Source organism: Molothrus ater, chromosome Z, assembly GCF_012460135.2.
Source record: "Molothrus ater isolate BHLD 08-10-18 breed brown headed cowbird chromosome Z, BPBGC_Mater_1.1, whole genome shotgun sequence".
In the NCBI taxonomy this organism is placed as follows: domain Eukaryota; kingdom Metazoa; phylum Chordata; class Aves; order Passeriformes; family Icteridae; genus Molothrus; species Molothrus ater.
In genome coordinates, this window is record NC_050511.2 from 17264328 (window position 1) to 17278086 (window position 13759).

Here is a 13759-nt window from a genome sequence, read left to right on the forward strand (position 1 = left end):
AGGTCTAGTACACTTGGCTTGATCTGGAAGACCACTGGGTTTGAATTTCAACATTTGCATATATAAACAAATCATCAGTTAACTTTTTTTAATACCCAGGGATTTTTTAATTTCAGTATGACAAGGAAATATCTGCTCATAGAGAAAAGCAAATAAATTGGTTGCAAGAAGATAAAAGGTTTAGGTAAAACAATTTTTGAGCTTACAAAAGGCGCAGAGTTGCATTTTTTCTAGTGTCAGCCTTTCTTAGCTTCTAAAATGTCTGATAGAACATGTGCAACTTTAACAATCATGTTGTTGCATGAAAAATATGTCTTGAAACATCCTTATTTTCTTGTTACATTTTAGTTGTTATTTAAAATGTTTAATCATAACTAAATTTACTCATAGGCCTTGTTGAAATGACAATTCTTGTTTTAGTAAATCTCTTATATTTCATATATACATTGTTTTAAGAGAATAAGAGGTACAAGACCATTGCAAACTGTCGCCCATTGTCTTTTATTATACTTTCAGATTAGATTTCACTTGCCATTTTATTCTTTGTCATTTGTTCTTCGTGGATAGCTTCAGACATGTAGTACAATTTTTATCAGACCTTGCTATTTTTCTATCTTTGCCTTTTTTACATTTCTTGTAAGTCCAGCCCTCTTTAAGTCTCTGGGAAATTTTGTTTTGCAAAACACCGAAATTGCACTTGTTTTCTGTTTAGAAATTCACAAGAGTTTAGTTTTTAAAAATCATTTAAACAATCACTTAATTATGTTACATTGTTGGAGGTGAGTGTATTGTCATAAGTGTTTCAGGAACCAAGGAGATATGATAATCCACATACTTGTTAACACCTTCAAAGAGCTCTGAAATATTTGTAAGATCTATCTTGGTTTTATAAAAAGCCTGTTTATGTTGCTGTTCTGCTGTATTCTGTCCAGCTGTCTGGTGCTTCTGTTTTCCACTGCTTTAGTTGCACACAAGCTTTAATTTTCTATTTCATAACTCCTGAATTTCCCTTGTATCCTTTCTGAAGGCCTGATACCCGTTCCTTTGAAACTAGTGCTACTTGGATGAAAGGTTATGCACTGCAGTTGGGCAGTTCTGTACTTAAGAAGTGTTGGATCTCTCTCATCTGATTTCAGCAATTTGGTGTATCAAGGTGGCCTTCTGTGCTGACATTTAAGTGAGAGACAGTTTCTCAGGCTTGCCCTTGCTTGGAGAGGCTGTGTGTTCAGCTCTTCTAGATCTTCTTTGGACACTGTTCAAGTGTTTTGTTTGTTCTTTGAATAACTGGTTATTTTAGCCCATATCAATTAAATGTTTGCTCTTTTGTAATAACAAGGTTGTCCTCTTGGGTAGAACATAGTAGCAGCCAATGATGAATCAGAACCAAAGATGCATTTACTTAGTCCAGTAGTCCTTTTTGACAGAGGACAATAGTAGACATTCTTAAAAAATAAGAATGTATAAAGAAGGTAATGGTTCCCTGTAATGCTTTCTCAGCATCTTTTATTCTTACGTTAATCAAAATATCTGTACATACTGCATTGTAAAAAAAAAATTAACTTCCCAGAATCCCAGAATGATGGGGGTTGTAAGGGAGCTGTGGTGTTCATCTTTTCCAAAACCATGGCTCTGTCAGGGTCATCTAGAGCAGGGTGCCCAGGACCATGTCCAGAGGAGAATTCACAATTTCTCTCAAGCTACCTGCAAGTTACATTAATTTTATAATGAGATATAATTCAAGTTAAAGAACTAGCAGATTGCCTATTTTTGTACAAAATTCCCTAGATACCAATGTAATCAGTGTATCTTAGACTTGCAAATAAGTGGGTTTTTAGTGTTAAAATAATGGATTCCTTTAAATAGCTAAGTAACTATTACTTTCAAGTTAAGATGATGGAATCCAAAGTGTAAACTACTGGAAACGTCTAAATTTTTTACCTGTCCTTTTCATTCAAATATAATTTATAATATCCTAGCTGTGATAAGTACCTATACAGTACAAATACTTTTACATGTTCAGCATAATAAAATTGTTTAGGATTTTATGCAATATGTAATCTAAATTTAAGACAAATTGTGCAATTCATCAAAGCAGCTCCTCATATGAAATACTGCAGCATGATTTATCCAATGGGTTCTTATAAGCCACAATTAATATTTTTTTCAAATTAAAAATGTTCTTGTATCTTTTTCAGGGTTCAGCTGATCCCTTAAACAGTGCTTTCCACCTGACATACAACATGGTATTGAACTTACTTCGAGTGGAGGAAATTAACCCTGAATACATGTTAGAAAAATCATTTTATCAGTTCCAGCATTACAGAACTATTCCAGAAATAGTGGAAAGTAAGTATTGCTGCATATTCTCATGTGAGTAGGTATAATACATGGTAAATTTGGGTATATTTATTATGCTTTATTATGCTCTTAGGAGTTTTCACCTGTGCAGTTTTTGTCTTCCCTGCCAACAGTTGCCACTGCACCATTTGTTGCCATGTTATACTTTCAGTAATTTCCTCTTGTTCGTAGGACCTATACTGATATGTGCCATCAGTTTATGAAGAGAGCTTTCTTCTATGAGTCAGACAAGAATGGTTGTCACATCACTAAACTATAGGGTGGGAATAAGGCAAAACAATTTAAAACTTCCCATGGCTCATTTGAGATACAGGGAAAAAAAAATCTTAGGGAAGAAAATCTTTCACCTTTTCCTATCTCAGTACAAGCTGTAAAAAGAACTTAAGTGCACTGCATTCAGAGTACTGTAGGTGAGAAATACTTAATTATAATACAGAGAAAAATTCCAAGAGATCTGGGACTTTAATTGCACTCCACTGAGTAAGTACATTTTGACCTATAATCCTTGAATTGTGAGTTTTCAAGAGCCAAAGTCAGTGTCTGGAAATTTCATCCAGTGTTTGAGAATGAGTCTTTCAAAACTTAATCCAGGAGAATCTTAAGAATGTGAGAGGTAATTATGATTATTGAGCAGTTTATCTGTTCATTCGTTAATTGAATGTTAAGAGAGAGAGTGTGCATGTAGCTTTGATAGCCATGCAGAGGGAGGGTTTCAGTTATCTTTCAGTTAGTTTGCAGTATAGTAGTAGTTAAATATAGTATTTATTTCCCTCTTCCAGTTGGCATGCCGGAATCTTTATTCTGTCATTCCAGCATTGATGTTTAAATAGAAAAATGGAGCTGAAGAACATTTTTCATAGTTCTTGGACAGTTTCAGTTTAGGCACCATACTGGGCATTAGAATTTTGTAATCCCTTCAGCTGCAATTAAAAACACAAAGGAGAGAATTGGCTACTTAGACTAAGGAAGAAAATATGCCATGAGTATGAATGGATGGCTTATTTCTTTTAAAAATTGGCAGATAAAAATAAGGAGTGCTTCCCTGAGCTGTCTCTCAAGTCCCAGTGAAGTGGGACTTCCAGGCCACTTAAGAGCCTTCAAAAACAGCATGTAAGAGGATGAGTTGGTAGAGAGGAAAAAAAGATTTTTTTATAATCTGTTCTTAGTTTTTGTTTGCTGGTGATATATCAGAATAAGAGAATGAATCATAATCTTTAGAATAAAAACTGATTTGCTTAAACAAGGCATAAAAGGAGGAAGAAAATACTGATTTTCAACTGATAAATCAGAGCCTAAAACAAGTTAGGAGGACCGTCTTCTAACAACTTTCCTCTTGTTGAAACGTATCTTTTTAGAAGATATCTTTGATCAATCTTATTTTTGTGGGAGGGGATAAAAAGCAGTGGTAGACCTTTCTACAAAATCATTGCAAGTTTTGATGTGGCTTCTGTGCAAACCTAGATCAGTTATTCCTGGGTAATTGGGTGCCTGCCTTTTCCAGTTTCTCAAGCTTGTTTATTTTAAGAAAATAACACTGATATTTAATTCAGTGGACAAATTTACAGATTTCTAGCTTTCCAGAGAATGGGTTATTATAAGTAAAAAATTAGTACTAGAAGTGGTCACAAAATATTAGTCATGGAGATCTGAAAGCGAAACACTGATTCTTCAATCTGTGTGCAGCTATTAATTTTCCTGAGATTTTCCTTTTCATTATAGGAGTCAATAATTTGGAAGCACAGTACAACAAAATTGTAATTCCCAATGAAGAAAATGTGGTGATATACTACAGGATCCGCCAGCAGCTTGCAAAACTGGGTAAAGATATTGAAGAGTATATTCACAAACCAAAGTACTGCTTGCCCTTTCTACAGCCAGGAAGACTGGTAAAGGTAATTTGATTTTTCTTTTGTTTCGTTTTTCATTTCTACCTATTTATGAAATCTGCAAGGTTCATTTGTGTCTGGCAGTTTACCGTCTTGAAAAATACATATGTCACACTAAGCACCAATTTTGACTTGAGTTACTTTGCTAAGCATTCAGTAATGCATTAAAATAAATACTGTTTTCATGATGAATAGTAGTCCACGACTGCTGTTGTAAATATCAAAAATATAAAATGTTGTGCTTGCTAGGATGTTGTTATATATGTTACATTATAACATCTTGTAATATTTCCAGGTGAAGAATGAAGGTGATGACTATGGATGGGGAGTGGTTGTTAATTTCTCTAAGAAGTCAAATGTTAAGGTAAAATACACATTCTCTCCATTACCAAAATATATACCTGACTGTTTTTCTGAAAATAAGATAAAACTCCTATTTATTTATCGTTCTCAAAGGCAAAAAAATTTCCTTTTACCCCAAATTTACAAAAAGCTCTGAACTTCCTGAAGTGAAAGTGTAAAGAAATAAAGCTATAGAGGATGAAGAAAACTCCAAGTTTGGTGTTCAATTTTTAACTTTTAATATATTTGTGGAAGAAATGCTTGCTTGTACATAGCACTGAAAATGTTTCAAACTAAGTTGTTTCCGAAACATTGCCAGTGCTAATTTAAGCTGTTCATGAGAAAGATACTTCAATGTTTTCTCTCAAAAAAATCTACAGAAGCCCAAAGAGAAGGCTGAGAACAGTTCAAGACTGACATTTAGCTCTATGAAGAAGGTTATCTTAAACTGGCAAACTATGCTTTGAGTCCTAAATTAGAACATGAGACAGGGAATTGCTTGTCCTCTGAGACGTTGCCATAGAGTTGGAAAATTAAAATACAAAGAGAGCAAAACAATAGAAATGGATCTGAGGACATTTGGAAGAAAAGACAGAGGGCAGTGATGCAATAGAAGCCAGACTTCCAGAAATGCATTTTCATAGTTGATCTCTGTGTAACCCTTAGATGATATGTTGGTCTCCCTTTCAAAAATGTTTTGACCAGCTACTCAGCTCTGTAAATGAAAACCTAAGTTACAACCATATTCTTCTGTGATAGCATTTTGGCTGTAATTTTAGCAGAGCTTTGGCTTTATTTGCTAGGTCTAAATGCAAAGTTGTATCTGTTAAGTTCTGGTGGTTTATTGTGGCACCTTTTGGTGCTTTTCTAATATATATTCACTAAAGAGGAAATGAGAGAAAAATGTGTTCATACAGAACTTATTAAAAGAGATTTTGTTTTGTTTTCCATCTTCCTTTTGAAAGTCATATTTCTTTCTTTTTTCAAGTTGAAAAACTGGGCCGTTACTGCTGTTGCTTAAACCTTTGGTTATGGATTACTTTTCTCATAGAGACACACAGCAATAAACCAGATTGTCCCCTAGTCCCAGGTTTCTCTGTGAAATTGCCAACTTCTGTGTCACTTGGAGGCATTTCTTCTATCTGTGTCATATTTTATTCACATATATATTTGCCTTCCCTATCTGGCCTGTCTCACTGTTATATAAACCTTTGGGCTTGAATATTAGCTTTGGAATTATGGACTGTTTTGCAAGAGTTGGATGTGACTCCAGCAGCGCTTTTTTCATTAAGTTGTTCTAGCAGCTGGATTGAATTTTTCCGAGTGTGTGGATGGAAGGAATGACAATAGGTGCTGGAAATTAAGGAACAAACTTAAAGCTATGTAACTTTTAAAGTCAGTATGAAAAAACTAGTTTCTTTGGGCAGAGGCAAAACAAATTACTTGAAGAAATTATTGTTTACCCATTTTAGTGTCTGCTCAATGCATTTTTGTCCACAGACACAGATGTCATTCCCCATTACTAATTAAAGTATACAAGTATACTTATTTAGTACTGGAAAGATATTACTTATGCAATATCTTTAGACCTTCATCCACTTCTAAGCAGAACAGTTCTTTGGGTTTACTTTTAGGGATTATGTTGAATTCAGACTGTATTGCTAGTTTAGTTGCAAAATTTGCTTTGCTATATCATAGTTCCTAAATCCTTTTTTAAATGAGAAATCTGTACAATTAATTATGAATTTCAGGTTAAAGTATGTCTGTATTTCACATAATACTCCTTGTTCTTTGCACTGTAAAAGCAAATGCATGAGCTTTGTCAATTATGTTTATTATTAATTTTATGTAGCTGCTTTTCCAATATGATTAGACAAATCAGTGTTCCATGAAACTGTCAATACAAACAGCACTTTCCTGTCTACTGTTGTTCAGAATAGAATTTGTCTTAAGCAGGGATGCTTGCTATATATTCTGCATTATAGTAGGCAGCACAATAACTATGTCCTTTGGAATTTATAAAACCCCATAACAGTTTTTGAGTGAGAAATTTTATTTCCACTGGATTGTGCCAGCAGTAAGCTAATGCTACTGTTGTGCTGGTGGTGGTATTATTTCATCCCTGATTCTAGACATGAAATTTTTGTCTCTTAAAAATTGATACCAAAATTTGAGATGCTGCAGTTCTATCTTCCCTGTTTAGATTATTATAATCCTTTTATATTTATAATATTTACTACATAAACATCTCTTTTAGTGCTGTGTCATGGTCATTGAATTTTCCGTAAGTTTGATATTACTTATCTGGGACTCTGAATTTGTTATTTTTTCTACCCTTCTTGGTTCTGGGGCACGATCATCTTTCTTATTTTGGTTTGTTTCCAAACACTTGAAGTAAGAGCTGTTTCAGGGCAAATCTAAAATCCTAAGAATTCAAATAATTCTTCAGTACTCTGCTCAAAAGAGTTTAATTTTGTCCTGTGAATTGATGCAGCATGAATTAAAGAATCATTTGAACTTGATATTACAGAGAAGTCTGTGGCTAACAAGTGTTTTAAGGGTTCTAGTCTCCTTTTATTCTTGCATATAGAAACATGTCCTTTGCTGTTCTAGGGTGTAGTGGTTTTTAGTACTTATACTGTTATAAGAAACGCATGGAAGGAAACAGTACACATTAAAAAAAAGCAGTTGTAGATTGACTCACATCTAGTCAGCATTTTCTAAAAAAAAGTTGGTGTATGTAAACTTAAGGAGAGTAATATTAGCAGCAGATGTTTATGATTTTTATAATCCTGCTTTAGTAGTAAGTTTACAATACAATCACAGGTAGAAATATTTTTTCCTCTCTTTTTAGATATTATCTAGACATCTCTAATTCTAGTATTTTCTGTAGCACATTTGTGCAGCTGTGAGTTTAGTCTCTACTTCATTCAAGTCAGCAGTGCCTTCCCTGGCTTTGGCTGGATACTGATCTGGTACATGTGGGTGTTTTAAAATGGTAATTCTGAGACTGGCAGTGGTTTGGATCTCCTACATTGCTGTGAGTGCTTTCTGCAAATGTAGGATATAACTCAATGGAACAGTTTCTTCTTCCTCAGCAAGTAATTGGCATTTCTTGAAGAAATAATTTAGCTTGTACAACAGGATAGCCCTGTTTTCCTCCTTAGTTTATGATGGCACTTTCTCATAGCACTTCTGAGAATATCTTAAAAATGCTAGCTGGCATGCAGTGAAATTAAATAGTATGTTGTAGATTTGCGATGAAAAATATTGCCCAGTAAAAATGAACTGAGTTAAGGTGGGATTTTGAAAATAATGTTTTCTTTTCCTCTTGTATTTGGAAGCAAAAAGTTTACACGTGGTATTTTAAAAGGTGATGTCTGCCTTTTGTGTTAGGCCTATAACTTACTTCTGTTCAAAGTCCTGAAAATACTTGTTTATCGTAGGAGTGTATTTGAGCAACCCTAGTGCATGTTGATCCAAATAACTATTGCCAGTCTTTTTTAAAGCAGTGTGTAAAAAAGGTTATGGCCTTGTGAACAGTAGTCTTTAATCACCACATCTACATGTTTGTGTTCTTTAACTGAATGTCAGATGTTATGGATACATTTTGGGTTGTGTAAAGATGCACCCCGCAAGACGCAGCTCTCTGCTTGCCACAGACACAAGCTGTTATGCTTGAAAGATTTTTCTGTGGTCTTTGTTGTGCATGAAAACTTGAACCTGCAAACCTGCAAATGAAAGACATCCCCTAAATTTTGGTGTTTTTTTTTTTCCAAATGCAAAGTTCAGTACTGCTAGCATGATGCAAATATGCATTACAGTTTTAAAACATACTGACTTACTTCAAATGAGCTACATACAGAAGAAAACACAGATGCAGCTGAAACCTCAAGCAGACTTCAGGCTAATCTGGCAAGGGAGTATGGAGGAGGGCAATTTTTTCAAGTGTGTTTTTCTGTGGGGGGGGATATTCCAATCATTTTTTTCATGTTTTTCATTCATTCCTGTTTGTATTTTAAAGTAACTTACAGACCTGCTCTTTTTCTGTACCCTCAACAGCCAAATTCTGGTGAATTGGACCCATTGTATGTAGTTGAAGTGCTCCTGCACTGCAGCAAAGACAGTTTGAAAAATTCTGCTACTGAGTCTGCAAAGCCAGCCAGACCTGATGAGAGAGGAGAGATGCAGGTTTGTTACATGTTTTTATTCTCAGTAGTTCCTTATAAACTTTCCCAAATCTTCATTTCCAAACCATTTGCACAGTCTGGTAAAAAGAGGGACTGATGCATTTAAGAAAGAGAAAGAATCTGTACACCTAACTCTGCCTTCTTAATAAATTAAAGTAATACATTTTTAGTAGTACCGTTTGACAGATGCTTTTTTTTAGCAGTATCTTGTCTCTGGAGCAGAATTCCTTTTTATTTATGAAAATTATTAAGACTGGAAAAGATTTTCAAGATCATTTAGTCCAACCCTTGAACACCATCCTATCGCTTCCATCATAGCACGATGTGCCACATCCAGTTGTTTCTTGAACCCTTCCTGGGAAGGTGACTCCACCACCTCTCTAGACAGCTTTGCAAAACTCTCATTCTAAAAATAAATTGAATTATTTTTTTAGTGAAAATATTTGCACTATTTAAAATTTTCAAATTGAAACCCTATATCAAGACAAACAGTTACACTGCCTTGTAATTTGTCTGCAGGTTTGTTCTCAGAAACTCCATTTCAGCCTTGGAGTTTAATGCAGTAGTGATTCTTCATGGTGTCATGATGGTTTTCATACTTAGGAAGATGTATTTTCTGTCTTGATGTTCTCTGCTAGTAGCATTCTTTGTTAAGTATATGACTATAATAGGTCTGGTTTGGATCAGAAGAGGTATTCCAACAAGATGCAAAGTAATAGAAAAGCTGTTGTTTTGTTTTCAGTTGTAGTCTTTCTCCAGATGTAACTGCATTCAGAAGTTTCCCATTTGGACAATTACTTTTCTTCTTTATGAATACTTTAGGTCATTAGCCGCATTTTTCTGCTTTCTGATATTCCTTTACCCACTACTGTGTTCTTGAGCACTAAGTTTTCCTTTTCCCTTGAAAAGGTTTTGCTATGGACCAGTAATAAGAGGTATGTTTTTTACTGATTTATGAGTTACTACACTCTCTTTGATAGGTTGTTCCTGTTTTGGTGCATCTTGTCTCAGCTATCAGCAGTGTCCGCCTCTACATACCAAAAGACCTGAGGCCTATTGATAACAGGCTAAGTGTGTTAAAATCTGTACAGGTAAGTTCCACTAGGCTGTGTAAGTACTCTGCTCTGCTTAGTGAGGTACTCTTAAACCCAAGGCAACTTGTTGCAAAGAAATTTATGTAAAGTTTCTGTCACACCTTCACCCTTATTCTTTTAAAGAGGTTGGCAGCTGCAATGTCAATTGTTTTTCCTTGTCAAGTAATTTCAAACAGATTTTGAAAACTCTTGAAACACATATAACTTACATTACGGCTTGTTTTACTGTTACTTATCTTAAACCCTTTTTCATCATTTTAGGAGGTACAGAAACGTTTTCCTGATGGAGTGCCCTTACTAGATCCTATTGATGACATGGGCATCAAGGACCAAGGGTTGAAAAAAGTAATCCAAAAAATAGAGGCATTTGAGCATAGGATGTATTCACATCCTCTTCACAACGATCCAAACTTGGAAGCCATATACAAACTTTGTGAAAAAAAAGCACAGGTAAAGATACAAACCAAATTACTTCGTGTTTAGCTGAAGAGTGGGGAGGGAGGTTGTCTTTCTACTTCCTTTTCTTTTTATTTGCAAATCTCAAATCAATTATTTTAAATTTACTCAATCTCACTAACAAAATGGCTGAGTTGGTGGTATGCCCTTCCTTGGTACAGATATATGTCTGAAAAGAGAGCTTCAAAGGAAATTTTCAGGAATAAGAAGGTTACAGGGGTCTTTTTCATTGATTAGAAATAGCACAACACAGTGTAGGAAAAGTCTTCATAGATAATTTTAATTGATAGTTTTTAATACATTTGTGCAAACCTAAGTTGAATTGATGGGGCTTATTAGCTTGAGGAGTGTACCAGAGAAATCATTGTGCTGCTGCTTCCTGAGCTGACTCTCAGCCTGGAAGCAATTACTTGTTTTGTATAGAGTTGTACTGTCTTAGGCTGAGATCAGGTATGCATAAAACCAGCTCTCATATTTTTCTGCTGCTTGAGAAAGCAGGTTCTCCAGGAGCCACTTCACAGAAGTGAGGTGGTTCTGGAATGGGCAGCAAAGAGTTGCGTGTAGTAAGACCTGATGGACTGAGCAGCTTTTTGTGAGGGTGTCTGCTGTAAGGATGTAGATGGTGACTGCAATGAACTGCAAGCCACTGGAGAAGTTCTAATAGCAGAAAATTATGCCTTTGGCTTACATTTCATTGAATAATTGGTTAGCTGAGACTTAGTATAGGTCTTAGAAGATGAGCGCTCACTTCTCAACAGAGAATTTTTTGTCATTTAGTGTGGACTGATTTGGTTTGTTTCCCACTGTGGGTAAATATTTTAACTTCCCAAGCTTACCAGAGATTTCAGTAGGTAAACGGAGCTGATTTTTAAACTATTATTATAAAATCAGTTTTAAACCTTCCTCTTAGAATTCTTAGGCAAGTCAACTCGTGAAGTAGTATGTTCATATACCATTGTTCTGAGGCCTTTATGTAAATTAAACAATGTCTTTAAAACAGTTGCATCTGTTAAACCAGCAAGGTGTAATTCCTCTTCTTCTGGCCCCCCAGATTGCTATGGATATTAAAGTAGCAAAGCGAGAATTGAAGAAAGCCAGAACTGTCCTGCAAATGGATGAACTCAAATGCCGCAAGCGTGTTTTAAGAAGATTGGGGTTTGCCACATCTTCAGATGTTATTGAGATGAAAGGACGGGTTGCTTGTGAAATCAGCAGGTAACTAGCTTCTGTGGAAACTGTTCATTGTCGTGTATATACACATTATTGTCCTTGCTAAAATTAGTACATTATACTTGTATTTTAAAGTTTTGAGAAAATTAGAAAAGGGTTCTTTAGAGACTCTGTTCTGTGTAATAAAGGTAATATGCTGATTCAAGTATTGCAATGGCAATACTTACTTCATAAGTAAAGTAGCAACTTAAGGACAAAATACAGCAGGTTTTAAAATTAAAATGTAGACATGAAAATGGCAAGACAATAGGCTATTTTTGTGCCTGACTTGGGTAATAGCATGTGTTTTCATGTAATATTGTACATTGCATGAGGGGAAGGTCTTGATTTCTGTGGTTGACGTTGAACCAGGACTGTTGGTACAATCACTCCGAAATGAGTGTAGCAATGATTGTCAGCAGTTATCAAGTCACTGACAGGTTTGCAAGAGAGTGAAATTGCTTCCATAGGAATACATGAAGTGATGCATTTTACTGTAATACATTTATCAGGTATGTATATATTGAAAAAGGTGAAAAAAATCAGGAATCAGACTTTAATATCTTACAGCGTAACTCAGATTTTGATAGGATTTTGTATTTTTAAAAGTCACAGTGAGTGCTTTACTCCTTGCTTACAGGTAAGTTTATTTGACGGCTAATTGCCTTGCAAAATCTGATAGCAAGTAGGGAAGCTGAATCTGAGTTTTATCTACTTCCTGACTGTCTCGAACTGTTTGAGTTACACATCTCTTTTTTTAAAAAAATCATACGTTGTTTTTCCCCCATCCTATGCATTTTTTGGATTACCCCAAAAATAGAGGTGTTTTATGTAAATAAGTATGTTTGGAGTTTGTATCTGCATCATGTAGTTACTTTTATAATTCATGATTAAGTCTTTATTCTTCAAGTAAATTGAAGCAAGTTTGTTCCTTTCCTTCAGTATTTTGGAAATACCTAGTTGAATTTTTTCTAAGCAGCAACAGTACTAATTTTAGTCCTTTTCTGAAGTTACCTAACTCCCTGGTTCTTTCTGATCTCTTGATATTCTGTCTGATAGAAACTGACTAACTCAGCTATTCATACTAACACATATGATCTGTCATGAGAGTTTTATTGTAGTCCATCAAGTGCTTTTAGTTTCTTTAAAATACTGTTGCAGTCTCTTAATCATGAGCATTCCACTTAAGAAGCTAATACACTTGTTTGTGTGTGTGTGTATTTTGTGTCCTGACAGTAAAATTAAGATGCTGGTTTTCTAATCCATATCCAGTTTCTTCAGAAAACAGGTTAATAGTTCTTAATTTAAAAATTACATATCAGTAAGTCTTTCCCCTAAGCTTCATTCTTTTTATTTTAGTGCTGATGAACTACTCCTGACGGAAATGATGTTCAATGGTCTCTTCAATGATTTGTCTGCAGAGCAGGCAACTGCACTACTCAGCTGTTTTGTGTTTCAAGAGAATGTGAGTTACTTCTTCAATTCAAGAGCTCTAGACATTCCTGTCTTCTAACAATACTGGTTTTAATTCAATTGCAGAAATTGGTCATAGTAGTATGAGCCATTGCACATTTTTGATCACTTCCTAAGATGTTTGACATGAACTCCTATTGAACTTAGCAAAAACATTTCAGCTTCAATGCTAGTGTCTCTTTCCTCAAGAGAAACACTCCAAAGGTTGTGCTAAATTGCAGTCTTCCTCCTGCAATGAAGCAATATCAATAGATTGTCAGCATGTGCTGCTATTAATACACACACCCCTCCATATAACTGAATATGTAGAATGATTATCTCAGGAAGATGCTCAGCAATAACTGCACCCTGCACTCTGGGATGAGAATATATTTAATCCTCAGACATGTCTGTGTTATGTTACATGGTCAGTACCCTTGACCATTGATTGAAATGGCAGTACAATATGGAATTGATGCCCAGAAGGCTGTTAAAATCAGACCATATGTTTTTAAAAGCATGGGTATTTAATACCAGATGTTACTGTTTTCCACCTGCAAGCTGTATAGAAGGTTAGTATCACCCCAGAAAATCAGTAAAAATAAACTTCCATATGAAATATTTTTGCAAGTAGGTAGCAAGATGTGTCACTCAGGTTAATTCTAAATATGGAAAAAACCACTAGCAGCAGATGCTAATGCATTCAGTTTGTTATTAGAAGGGAAACCAAGGTAAGCCATTGTTAATTAGAATATTGGGATTCACTCAACAA

At 35.1% G+C, this 13759-nt stretch overlaps 1 protein-coding gene across 2 annotated transcripts in view; it reads left to right on the forward strand.

Moving 5' to 3' along the window:
* MTREX (Mtr4 exosome RNA helicase) overlaps window positions 1–13759 on the forward strand; it is a 43454-nt gene that overhangs the window by 23229 nt on the left and 6466 nt on the right. For both annotated transcript variants that reach the window (XR_008508944.1, XM_036402788.2), the window contains exons 16-23: window positions 2196–2346; window positions 4078–4250; window positions 4540–4608; window positions 8649–8777; window positions 9757–9867; window positions 10132–10320; window positions 11378–11541; window positions 12895–13000. Coding sequence is in view for 1 of the 2 variants with exons in the window: in XM_036402788.2 (XP_036258681.1) it covers window positions 2196–2346; window positions 4078–4250; window positions 4540–4608; window positions 8649–8777; window positions 9757–9867; window positions 10132–10320; window positions 11378–11541; window positions 12895–13000 (1092 nt within the window). In the remaining variant the exon portion in view is untranslated. The remainder of the gene's footprint in view (window positions 1–2195; window positions 2347–4077; window positions 4251–4539; window positions 4609–8648; window positions 8778–9756; window positions 9868–10131; window positions 10321–11377; window positions 11542–12894; window positions 13001–13759) is intronic.